General features: G+C 43.9%; 1 protein-coding gene across 1 annotated transcript in view; it reads right to left on the reverse strand.

Annotated features, from left to right (window-relative positions):
• Positions 1-13,140, reverse strand: part of UNC13C (unc-13 homolog C) — a 1,458,878-nt gene that overhangs the window by 37,974 nt on the left and 1,407,764 nt on the right. The window contains exon 32 of the mRNA XM_085644160.1: positions 2,895-2,987. Coding sequence (XP_085500286.1) covers positions 2,895-2,987 — 93 coding nt within the window. The remainder of the gene's footprint in view (positions 1-2,894; positions 2,988-13,140) is intronic.

Genomic DNA, 13,140 nt, shown 5'->3' on the forward strand with positions numbered 1-13,140 from the left:
TGGGGGGAAGAGTGGACATTGGGACTACATGACGGGTGTGAGGTTGTACTCGTGCATTTGCATCTCACAGTTCCCTGCTCTTTCCAATGTGATTGGCCTGTTTTTGCGCATGAACGGACCCAGTTGTATCCCCTGTTCTGCAGTGTCGGTGTTGCACTCGGTGCCACATTATCATGGGATATGCTGTGATTGCTATGTGTGTCTGCTGCAGTGTGCCACGGGGATGAGGGACATGATCCTGGGTCATTGTGGGTGTGCAGTGTGCTATAATTGATTGTGCAAGTTTGCCATTGTGCCCATCTCGCCCCGTCCTCCCAGTCCCTGGTCATTACTCACCCTGTTGTTGTTGTGTCAGGTCCTCTCGAGCTGTGTCCATACTCCCACCTCTTTGCACCGTCTCCACACTGATGACTGGCCTCCATTTCCTCCTGCTCCTCCTGTGGCGCAGAACTCCCACCTCCTGTCGCCGTTGCTGCCTTCCTGTTGGTGACGTCTTTGTGCCTTTTTTAGGTTTTCAGGTCATGCCAGCATCTCTTGGCCTCATCCATTGGCCTCCTTGACACTCCGGTTGCATTCCAGGTAGTCTGATTGTTGGACAGCTGCTGGCAGTGTTCTGTCACCTCCATGACGCTGGTCTTGTGTTGCTGCGGACTGCACCCCGTCTTCCTCTCCCTCTTCTCCCTGGCCTTCCCCGACCCTGTTGTACCTTGCTGGGGGTTTGTGGGGCTTGTGGGGTTCGGGTTGGCCTCTGTGCTTGGTCAGGGTGCATCCACGGTGCTGCGCATTTTTGATTGTATTTGGTGTGTTTTTCTTATTCTGCTTTTATAGTGCATTTTCCTGCCAGACGCGTGGGATTTGCAGGCCTGTGGCTGGTTTTCGCAGCTTTTTGCATCATGCTTCTCCTCATCGCAGCTTTTTTGCGTCCGTGTTTCGCATTTTTGCGGCGTGGCGTTGATTTTAACGCGGCCATTTGACGCATTATCTGGTGACTATTGCATGGTACTGTCGTGAATACTTGGTTAACACGGCGTAAATTTGCCGCAATAGACTGCGATGTTGAAGGTTGCCTTAAGTAACTTTTGTGATGGTTATCACACGTGCTTGAGAATATCCCCCCTAGTTTTTCCACTAATCCCTGAAAAAGCGCATTGCTGAATTGCATGGAGGGGAAAAAATAGAGAAGCCCAGATTTAGTATGTGTTTTCTACAAATTACATCACTGGTGCCATTCACCCTTGACCTGGCAGAGCTGCATGGTGTTAAAACTTTCGCTGCTGGCAGCCGCGGCCCGTGGAGGGAGTTCCGTGGGGCGGTAAGGCGGGGCGGGGGAGGGGCAGGCTGGGGGTTTTCTAAAAACCGGAATATGGATAATTGCAGGTAAGTAAACAATTAAATAAATAAAACGAATTTCGTAGCGCGCGCTGCATCGCATTTTGCGATGCAGCGTGCGCTACGGAATTCGTTTTATTTATTGAATTGTTTACTTACCTGCAATTATCCATATTCCAGTTTTTAGAACCCCCCACCCTGCCCCTCCCCCGCCCCGCCTTACCGCCCCACGGAACTCCCTCCACGGGCCGCGGCTGGCTGTTGGGAAAAGGTGAGCAAGCAACAAATAAAATGTCAGAGGGCTGTGTTGCACCAAAATTGGCAAATCCGTGCTCTGACAGTTTTAAAACACAGCGACGTGCCTGTATTTCCCCTAGTGCTTATAAAGCTGTCTAGTGCCAGCGCAGGCACCCTTGTGCCACATTGCAAGGGTACCTGCACTGCAAAGGCGATGTTTATGTGCAGGAAGGTAAAGATTCCTAAACATAAACAATCTTCAAAGGCGATTTGCTCCTTAATGTGTGCTGCAAGAATGCAGGACACATGGCAAGAGCAAAAAAACGAGGAGAAATTAATAATTTCTCCTTGTATGGCCAGTCTTAGACCAGGTATTCCCTGGTCTTAGTTTTTGGCGCTGCCCCAGCATCGTAAATATGGGGCATCGTCAAAATGCAATGGGTGTTTCGGCAGAACACCCACTGCAACACCCATTGCATGCCCCTTTCACGCTCAGTGAAGCGCAAAATGTGGAAGTGGATAACGCCACCAGAACGTCGCTAAAAGTGGTGTTCTGGGGGTGATATGCCCATGTAAAAAATGCTAGAGTCTACTCTTGAATTTGCACTGAAGGTACACCCTCCAGTACAGGTAACCCTACGGTAAACATTCCTAGGTATTGACAACAGCAAGGGAGTCTAACATGTTAAATGTGTACTTTAGGCAAAATCATACTGTGCATGTAGTTATATCAGGTGATATTTCACTCGACTCCTTGCTTGCACCTGCTTTCACTTGGCGTTGGCATTTGGGTCAGAGCCAGAAAACGCTATTTTAGTAGTATTTAGTAGAATCAGGGTTTGTGTCAAAACCCAAGGCTTTGTTCCGGCTCACCCTAGACATGCCTCTATGATGAATCACAAAAGAAGAGGGTCAGCTTTTACGCTTCAGAGTTGATTTGTCGTTGCTATTTGTAGTGCTTGGCGACGCCTGACTATCCTTGTGTTGAACGGGCGCCAGTGCCTATCCTTTAGTTAATCCAGGTCTAGATTTTGCTACCACTTACAACCTGATACAAGTGATAAACCCAAGTGCAAAACGGGGAACTAGAGTGCAAAAGAGGCAAAAATACTTTTAGCAGGTGTTCCCCTTTTTTCGCAGAAATGTAGATGAAATTCATAATCCAAGTCGCCCTGCCGTTTTGCTTCATCCATTTATGCCACAGAGCACAGACAAACACTGCATTTCAATTTGCCAACCAGACACGCAGCACGTTGTCTTGACCTGGAGTTACGCCTAAAACAAAACTTTACATTGGTTTAATTTTTGTAGGTAAAAAAGACTCTTACTTTTGACTGTGATTTTATGCTCCCCAGTTCCAGGATGCGTGGACAGGTCCACTTGAACTGATATTTCTCCGACTGAATTATTGGTAGATTGCCCTAAAAAGAAAAACAATTCTGTTTAGCAGTCATTTCTAAATTCCTTAGTAAAATGTTACCACTCCTAGCCCACACGCTCTAAGCATTATTCTAGAGCTGGTGTATTGTCTACAAAGCCTGATGAGGGAAAGGACCAGCTTACGTACACTCTGCACCAGGGCCGGACTGGCCGTAGCGGGCACCGGGCAATCCCCCGGTGAGTCGCAAGGGTGAGGGCCGCTTTTGTTACAGGGCCGTTTTTGCAGCATAGCTGCCAAATCGGCCCTGTAACGAAATCGGCCGAAAACCGTCCCTGGCAAAGAGCAGGGCCGCACCCCCAACCCCCACGGGGAGGGAAAGGGGTTGGCCGAGCACTTTGCCAGGGCCGATTTTGGTTCCCTGCCCTGCTCTGCACCAGCTGAAATATTCACTCTGACTGCACTCCACATCACCCAATGAAGTGCTAAACCCTGGTGGCAAACTTGGGAAAAGAATTCTCATGGAACTCATTTTCAAAGAGACAATATGAATGTACAGGAAAGCCCGGATTCCTGTGACAGCACATAAGCAATCCATGCTGCTTGGATATTGAATGACCCGAACCCAACGCTAAGAGACAAAACAGAATGCAGTCTGGAAACTATTTGAAAATGTTCATGCCTTCTTGGGCCGGCCGGCCAGCCCTTTTATTCCATCTGGTATTTCCCCGGTTGGCTGTATCCATGGAGGCCGGTTTTGAAATATCAGGGCCACAGCCCTGTGTCACTTTCCCACACTAGTGTGAAAACACGAGAGTCACCCCTCTACACCAAGAGTTTCCACACAGGTGAATCTCCTGGGTTGTTCGTAAAGAAGGGTAGATAAATCACTGGCCTGAAGAAGGTGGCTTCATTCTGCTTTTGTACCACCGAAGTACGTTGAAGCTTGTCATTTTTGGATTAAATTCGAGGAACAAAGTGTTGCTTGTACAAGATCAAATGATGTCAATACTGTCATTGATTCTTTCGAATTACCCATTGTAAATGATAAATATATATGTCTTGAATTGCATCTCCCTTTGATGTTATTTAACACTGTGTGAAACTATCGGAGGTACTGTTTTTATTGTTTTTAATGTGATTTTGTATAAATACATATGGACTTTTTTTTATATGAAATGAAATCTGGAATCTATATGCATTTGCTGTGGGTTTTCCCCTTCAAGACTGGTGGAGTGTATGTTGTTTATGCTTTTGTATAAGTACTATGAAAAACTGGATATTAGCTCTCCAAGAGTAGTTATCTTTTTACATTTTCCCCACTACCCAGTTTATTTGCATTAGGCAAGGGAATTTATCGAAGAGTTTTTCACTACCAGGAAATGTAAAAATGTTAAAGTATACTTTTTAAATACTTTGGATCCTGCACTCTGCATGTCCAAAGCCTTCTCTAGAGTTGATTTATATGTATTGAAAATGAAGGTATAGGCCTGGCAAAAAGGATTAATTTGCCAAGTCAAAATGGTATTTTAAAACTGCACACACAGTGCAATGGCAGGTCTGAGGCTTGTTTTTAGTTGTGGCACAACCAGTGCTGTAGGCCCACTAGTATCATTTAATTTACCAGCTGGGTACCTCTAGTACCACTATATTAGGGACTTATAAATAAATTAAATACGCCAATTGGGGATAAACTAATATTGCCAGGTACAGAGGAAAATGTGCTGAAACCTAAGTCCAGCAAAAACATATTCAGCAAAACGTGCAGGGTGAAGGCAAATGTCCCTGCAGACAGGACCACGTCCAACACCAGGGATGACCACACCGTGGTGTCTTAACATCAGATAAAACTGAAGATTTTTTTAATATAGTGAGGTGACTTCATAACCCATGCCTCATAAACCTGGCACTAGAGTGGACACATGTCTTCTCCCTAAGCATACTTCAAGTGTGGCCAAGTGGAGAATTAACCACTTGGCATGTATAAAAGTACAAGGCGGACAATTTAATCAGGAAAAGGAGGTGTCTTCATGGGGCGTGTGCAGTTTGAATGCTTTCCTACTGTCATGTAGTTAGTTGTACAGAGAAGTGTGGGAGATACATTGGAGAGCCATGTAAAAACCGTATGCATGATTAGCTGCTGATTTCCTAGGATGTTGATACTAATCATTAAATTGCTTTTAGCACATGAATGCAGAGGGCTGAAAGTAAAAATGATGGAAACATGCATTCTGCCCTTAATCTGATGCTCAAGAACTTTCAACATTGAAAACAGATTGGCGAAATTCCATTTATCTTATATTTTATTTCCATGAGATATATTTCATGCATAAATGCTAACCATGGAATCCCTTTCTATACAATTTGGTAATCATATCTACAGTTCTCTAAGGGGTATGTAAATGTAAATGTGTTGTACTTGTATAGCATACTGTTACCCAGGGTGTCCTGGCGCTGTACTCATACCGCTGTGGAACCCTTCCTGGCTTTTCCCTGTGAAATGTCCACTCCTGGGCACACCCAAGGTGAAGCCAGGCATCCCAGCGATGTTGGGGCCATTGTGGAGATTAAGCAAGCTTTTGCCCAGAGTTGCACCCATGATTAGAATAGGCACCGAGGCGAGAATTAACAGGTCCGAGGAAATTGAGCCCAAGACCCGCCGAGGCGGGAATTGAACCCTGGTCCCAGGCCAGACCTCTGCATCAGGGTCTGCCGCTCTATCCATTGAGCTGACATCAAGCTTGCTGATATCCAAGAGGTTTGTTCTGGAAACGTTACATCTTTCCCATTAAGAGAAACATGTATTTCCCTGATATTGACATACTGCTGCCTTCTATTAAAGTGATCAATATTGTTCCAGATCCCTCAGGCCCACAGTTACATTGGTAGTGTTGACACGGTCTAGGTTTTAATGTGCTGTTAATTAAGTCTTTCCAAAACAAAATCAGAATCTATCTGAAGCTCATGCAATTCGTGTCATTCTATTTTTTTCCAGAGAGATATCAACAAAACCTAAACATAATTATTAACCCTTTGGTGAAATAAATTATTGCCATTGACACGGCCTTTGACCTTGCTGTAGCTTAACTGTGAAAACAATGATCCCATTTAATGTCATTAATCTTACCCCGACTCTGGACCCAAGCAATAGAACTATTGGGTTTTGTTTCACCAAATGCGCAAGTGCATAAGGCAGCTCCTGCGGCCCCTGTGGTTAGGGGGCCCTGCTCTTTAAAGGGGGGTGTACAACCCTTCAGCCCCCCTCTCCCATTCAGTCAAGGCCAATGAGTATTTGTGAGAAATGGGAGACTCTGGGCCTTTCAAACCATTCTGCAGGGGGGAGACATTTTGCGTTACACCACTGCGAATGGGCCACCATTTCCATCTTCACTGCCTCTCATATTCTTGTCAGCTACTCGGTTTGCCTCTTTGTTGTGGTCTTCACTATAGTTCCCAATAACTCCACTCAATATTTTTTATATAAAAATAATCTTTGAGACTCAAAATTTGCAACGGTTCTATTTTTAATCTAACCTTTGAAATCTTCATCACCGCCTGCTCTAAAATCACTAAAACTGTGCCTTCGCGATTGTATTTTGCCCTAATAATGCGTGTTACTTCACAGATGACTTACACCCACCCTGAGCTCACATCTGGCTTGCCGTGCCACAGCATTCCTCTCTGATGAGACGCAACTGGAGTGAAACTGATCTAAGGTTACCTCTCCCATTCAGAGAGGACATGAAATCGCAGCCCAACCTGGACTGTCCCTTTTGGAGAGGCCAGGACTGCTGTATATAGTTGGCACCTGTCTGTCATGGGACAAACAGCCAGTGCTTACTTTGTAAAAGAATGAGTGCCAGTCCCCAAAGCACTTCTCAGAAGCTCGGAGCCGGTGCTATGAAATGCCAGTGAGCTGGTTACCAAGGCCGGTAATCTTGAAAACACTTCTCACCTTTTCAAGTCACTACCAGAAACTCCTTTCCCCTTTAGCTCACTCTTGCAAGTTCCTGCCTTCTCTATTTGTATAAGTTGTTCCTGTCTTTCTCTTCCTGCTTCCTTCCTCTTTGCGTGTTTTTCTCTCTCTTGCTCTCGGTAAATCTCTGAAATAAGTGCTGGTGGCATCCACTGGCAACCACCAGCTCAAATTAAGCACTAAAACAAGCCAAACAATTATTGACTGCAATATTACTATCGCGACTATTTTAATTTTTCACAGAACCTAAGGCTTGACAGAAATTAAAAACAGTGAAACAGTAAAATTAAACACAAAAACGTGAATATTAATTTATATTTACTAAATTGATATTGATTCTGAATAGCCAGTTAAGACTCAGGGCCTGAGTACGATCTTGGTGGATGGGATGCTCTGTCACATAAGTGATGAATATCTCGTCCACCGTATTACCAGTTCCTTAGGATATCATGGAATTGTAATTTGGAGGACGGGATATCCGTCACGTTTGTGACGGAGTAGCACTGTTCGACAAGAACATAATCAGGGCCACAGACAGGGCCGGACTGGCCGTACCGTGCATCGGGAGTTTCCCTGGTAGGCTGGAAGGATGGGGACTGGTTTTGCAGTGGTGGGGGCCGTTTTTTTTTTACTGGGGGCTGTTGTTGCAGCAGTAATGCAATATCGGTCCCCAGTATCAAAAGTGATTAGCACTTGCAACAGCCCCCCCCCCCCCCCTTACCGTCCACCCCCACCCTCAGGGACTGGTACGACAACATTGTCAGGGCTTCTTTGGGTTCCCAGTCTAGCCCTGCCCATAGAAACGCTTCACAGAAGACAAGTGTGTGTGTGACTCTTACATAGAATAACATTGTGACTGTACCTACCAGTCTCTTGCCTATACCTTGAGCGGTAATGGGGTTTACAAGCTTTTCAATATACGATTGGCCATATGAATTTTAAAGCCTTTTTATTTTTTTCCTATTATGCCTCCGAAGAGCCCCAGGTAAAGGGCTACTCTCGTGTACATTAATGTTGTTTTAATTATGTTCTATAGAATGATTAGCATACCTAAAGGCAAATATTTCATTAACATGCACGGAAGCTCCTCTAATTATAAATGGCTTTAACTGTTTTTATGTGAAATATTCCATGACTTTCTCTTCCCGCGTGAACATTTACCATCAAATAGAGCCCTCTTTTCCTATAGAGAGGTGATTGAAAGCAATGGCATCACTTATATTTGATCCATCTTGCATTTAATTTGTGCATTTACTTACCCTTCTCTTCCCGGAAGAATTTCAGTAATAAAACGTCTAAAAGTGTTACAAAAAAACACCCATGCTTGACTCTTTGTCCAATTAGTTTTTGAAATTTTCAGACTTGCAAAAGCGGGGGGAATTCCAAGGTTTAAACAGGTAAGTAGCTCTCGTCTTGCAGAGAGCAACACCAAAGCAGTGATGTAAAAAACACCAAAGCAGTGATGTAAAAAACACCAAAGCAGTTATGTAAATAGTTTTTTTTTTTTAGTTCTACCAATGTATTTGGGTAGAATCTATATTCAATCTCTCCTCTAGGGTAGTTTTGCTTCACTGCTGTTCCATAAACAGATGTGGTATGGTGCGATAATTCCTAGTATTATTATATGGTTTGCTTTTGCACTATCCATTGGTAGCTACGTCCAAAGGCCGACTTTTAGGCGATATGCATTTTGCACTGAGTGCCGTAGAGTAATCTCTTCAGTGACGTTATGATACAATATATGCTAATTGGCTGGTGGTGGGTAGAACCCTCACAGCCAAAAAACTGTGGGTCTTATTTATAAGGAATTGGCACAGCCCAGTTCCGGAAGTATTCTTGCTGCGCTGCCGTACACCAATGTGAAAGGGCAGGAATGCACCGTATTTATAGAATACAATGCATTCCTGCAGTTTCCCTCTGCACTGGCACAAATTTGGATGCCTAGCGCCAACGCAGGCACCCTTGCACCATGAAGCAAAGGGTGTCTGCGGTTTATGCAGGATTGTTTTTGTGCAGGTAGTGGCACCTTCTTGCTCAAAAATAATCCCAAGGAGTTTTCCTCTATCCATGTGTGCTGCACATTGCAGCACACATGGAAAGAGAAACAAACAAAGAGAAATACCAATATTTCTCTTCATTACATCTCCCCTGGGGAGTTGTAAGGTTTTGGCACTTCCCCAGGTTTATGTGATTAAGTAAACCTTGGGCAGTGTCAAAATCCATTGGTGTTGAGTGGGAAAACCCACCGCAATGAGCATGGAAAGCTTCTCTGGGGCAGAGTAAGGCAGCACAGTGACTTGCACTACTTTGTCTTACTCCATATCTATGAGGCCATTCAAAGCAATGTAAAGTGGCCTCATAGAGATGTTCGAGAGGTTTGCAGTCCCAGAGCATCAGAAAACGTGACGCTCCGGCGGCGCAAACCTCTCATAAATAAACCCCTAGGGCCTCATTTATGAAAAGTTACCCATCGCTGCGTGAAAACGGCGATGCATCACTTTTCATTACGCACTCCTTATGACATGCTGGATGCGTCATATTTGCAGTATGACACATGATGCAAGGAGTTACAGACACGTCAGTATTTCTGATGTATCTGTAGGCGCAAAAATGACGCATTGCTGGAGTGTGTCACGAAAGTGACGCAACTCCATCAATGGGTCATTTCACATGTGCAAGTCCCATTTCAAAAGTGCCTGCTTAAGTCTTACTCCTGCTGTGAGGCAGGCGTAAGATATTGAATCATTTGCGAACTAGAAGTGATGCAGTGAAATCTCATAGATTTCACTGCGCCACTTCTACGAGGCTTACTTGTGTCAAAATGCCCACCCTACAAACATTATACCCGGCGCAGGTATAATGTGGCACAGGAATTACAAAGTGACGCTTCGACCTAGATGCGTCACTTTGTAAATACATCGCAACATGGCGCATTTTTTACCCTGCTGGTGCATCACAAAAAGTGATGCACTGCTGGCGTAAAAGTGACACAAGGGCTAGTAAATAAGCCCCCCTGAATCTGAGAATGTGTGTTTATCCCAGTTAGATATATGTCTACTCTGAACATGTGTTGTGTGTGAGAGAGTTGATTTGATTTGGAAGCCAGCTTCTCATCGAGAAGAGTTGCAAATTCGGTTTTAAGCTGTTTAATGGGACTATTTGTGGGTCAGTTATAATTTTGATGCTGTCAGCGCTCAGCGGATGTGTTTACACCTACAGGCTGTTGTTTTATACCAGGCTTGGAGTAGGACAAGTGCTGACTGATTATTTCTAAATTTCTTAGTAAGGGACACCCTGTGATTGGTTGGACTTTTTTTAAAAAAAAATAGTCGCCTTAACTGAATCCAAAACCTGGGTGTGAGAATGTGTTAGACCTGTTTTCCTTAGGGTTGTCTTCCCACAAACATTTTGCAGATTTGTAATGTTGGCCTTGACCAGTGCTAAAGTGCATGTGCTTCTCCCCTAAACATGGTAACATTGTTGTATTCACAAATTTAGTTTACTTTTAAGACCTTTGCAAAGGGGTATACCACCTACACAAGTGCCTTTTCAAACCTGGCTCAGGCCTGCCATTGCAGGGCTTGGGTGTGCAATTTACTGGCAATTCGACTTGGCACTTAAAACTATTTTCCAAGCCTTAAATCCCCTATTAATTACACATACGTCAACTTCAACTCTAAGGTAGACCCTAGGTAGCCCATAGGGCAGGATGCTGTCTAAGTAAAAGGTAGGATATGTAATTCTACGTTTTGCATGTTGTGGTAGTGACAAACACCCAAATGCATTTTTCACTACTGTGAGCCTACTCCTCTCACAGGTTAACATTTGGAACCCCTTAACACACTTTTAAGCTGTAATTCCTGGTTAGAAATGAGTAGATGCTACATGATTTATATCTTTGGAATGGTAATGATAAATCCTCTTTACTGGTGAATTTAGGTTTAACATTACTATTTTAGAAATGCCTCTTTTAGAAAGTGGACATTTCTCAGCTCTTAGTGCTCATTGTACATGCTGCCTGTTTCCAATGCATGTTTGGGGTGGGTGGGGTGGGTAACAGCTACACTTTGTGCATTCACTCTAGACAGCAATAAACACAGGAAGGTTAGGTGCGTCTGCATACTCATCTGCATTCTGATAGATTTTCCTGAGCAGGAATGGAGGGGGAGCTGACACTTACACCTGAATAAGCAGTGACCTTTTTCCCACACAAAGCACTGATTACCCCCTACTGATAGTCTGGAGCCAGAGCTGAAAAGAAAGGCTCTGAGTAAAATGACTGGACCCTTGTCTCATTGCCTTCTATGGTTTTACCCTACCTCTTCCAAGCTCTAGTTTATTTTTGTAAAGTTCTATTTTGTAACATTTCTCTCATGTAACATAACTGGTTCTATTGTACAGCGCTCTGACACCTCATTGTAAATTTGTAATATTTTCTTGTGCATTCCTCACCCTTGCTTGTTGTGTTTGATATTGTGTTTTTGACTTCTTATGGTTCTACCCTACCTCTTCTAGTCTCTTGTTTATTTTTGTAACGCTCTATTTTATAAAATTTCTCTCACGTAACGTAACTGGTTCTATTGTACAGAGCTCTGACACCTTCGGGTAGAGTCTGCGCTGTATAAAAATGCATTAAATAAATGAAATTGAACCCAGATTGACTCCAAGGGCTTGCTAGCTTGCCGGCTTGCCGGCTTGCCCCTGTTCCTAAGTCTCAGGGCCATTAAATACTTCCTACCATCTCTGTAACAGCAACTGGACTCTGCTATCTGTGAGTCCTGCCTTGCTAAGTAGGGTCAACCTTGTGCTGCACCCTTGGAAGTGATTGTTTCTGTGGTGACCCAGCAGAATCCACACATTGATAACTTTTCACTGATCTGAACTGAAGCATAGCCCTTCAACTCCTACACAGTTGCTGTCTGACAACATCGCTTCAACAGACTGGGCGACTTGACGATGACGGACTGCACAGCTCGATGATGACGCACTGCGTGCATTGAAAAGGGGTTTGTCGATGATGCTTCAATGAAAGCGCACATTGCGCAGTGGAAAATGCGCATCGCCTGCATCCAAGGTACTTTTTCAGCAAGATCATGTGCGCCATGTAGCCAGACTGCCTTCTATTGTGTTCGGCCTGAACTTTGGAATTACCCCAGTCTAGCGCGACCAGATATCCCCAGATGACACTTTATGACTTTAAGCACTATATTTTGATTAAATTTAAATGTTCTAAAATTGTTGATTTACTCATAACATTATTATCTATTGTTCTAACCCTGTGTGGAGTATTGTTGTGGTGTTTCATTGTGTTACTGTGCATGTATTGCACAAATATTCTACACATTGCCTTTTTAGATAAGCCTGACTGCTCTGTGCCAAGCTACCACAGGGTTAGCACAAGTTATCTTTCAGTGAGTATCTTGCTTACGCTGTCTACAGTGGTGGTTTCTGCTTGTAAACCAACAGGATGTCAGTATCCTACCCTGATCCACTGAAGAGACTAGTGCCCTCTCCCGGTTGAGTAGAATTTGGCAGTGCACTTTCTCCTGCATGTGGACGGCGACTTGTATTTACTTACCATGCCATGGCCTACGGTACAGGTCAGGGTTCAGAGAATAGGCATACTACAGCCCCATTTGTTGTTTTAGAGAACAATGGCTGATACAAGTAGGTTGCTTTTTCTTTTGTAAAGAACTATCTGGAAGTATGGGAAAAACAATAAAAATTATTCATCTGGAAACTACTGGTCCACCATTTCTGGACTGAGCTACTTTTATTACACATTCCTCGCTGCTGGAGGAGTCTGACTTCATTGCCTCTTCTTACACCCTTATCCGGAGAGCTGCTTTTTTATGGGTGAATAAATGCTGGGGAAAATTTTATTAACTTCTGTGTGGAATTGCAATCTGTGCCTGAATTGTGATTTGAACCCAGGCGCATCAGCCAGGTTTAGCTCTACATATGTTTTGAGGCTATTGTTGGAAACACTTTCTATAAGGCTACATAACACTATTAGATAGGATTAACTGTACCTTTCGCTTGCACCATGGTACATAACCAAGGTAGCTCATTCCAGCTGAAATGTGTTAGTTACTTCGACCACAAATATTTGGGCTGCAGTTTATTTTACTACAGTGGTGCTGGAACAATTCGCAGAGTGGGGGTGCTGAATTACATTTTACATCAATAAAGTCATAGTGATTGTGAAAATCCAGTTTTC

The sequence above is a fragment of the Triturus cristatus genome, chromosome 3_1, assembly GCF_964204655.1.
Source record: "Triturus cristatus chromosome 3_1, aTriCri1.1, whole genome shotgun sequence".
In the NCBI taxonomy this organism is placed as follows: domain Eukaryota; kingdom Metazoa; phylum Chordata; class Amphibia; order Caudata; family Salamandridae; genus Triturus; species Triturus cristatus.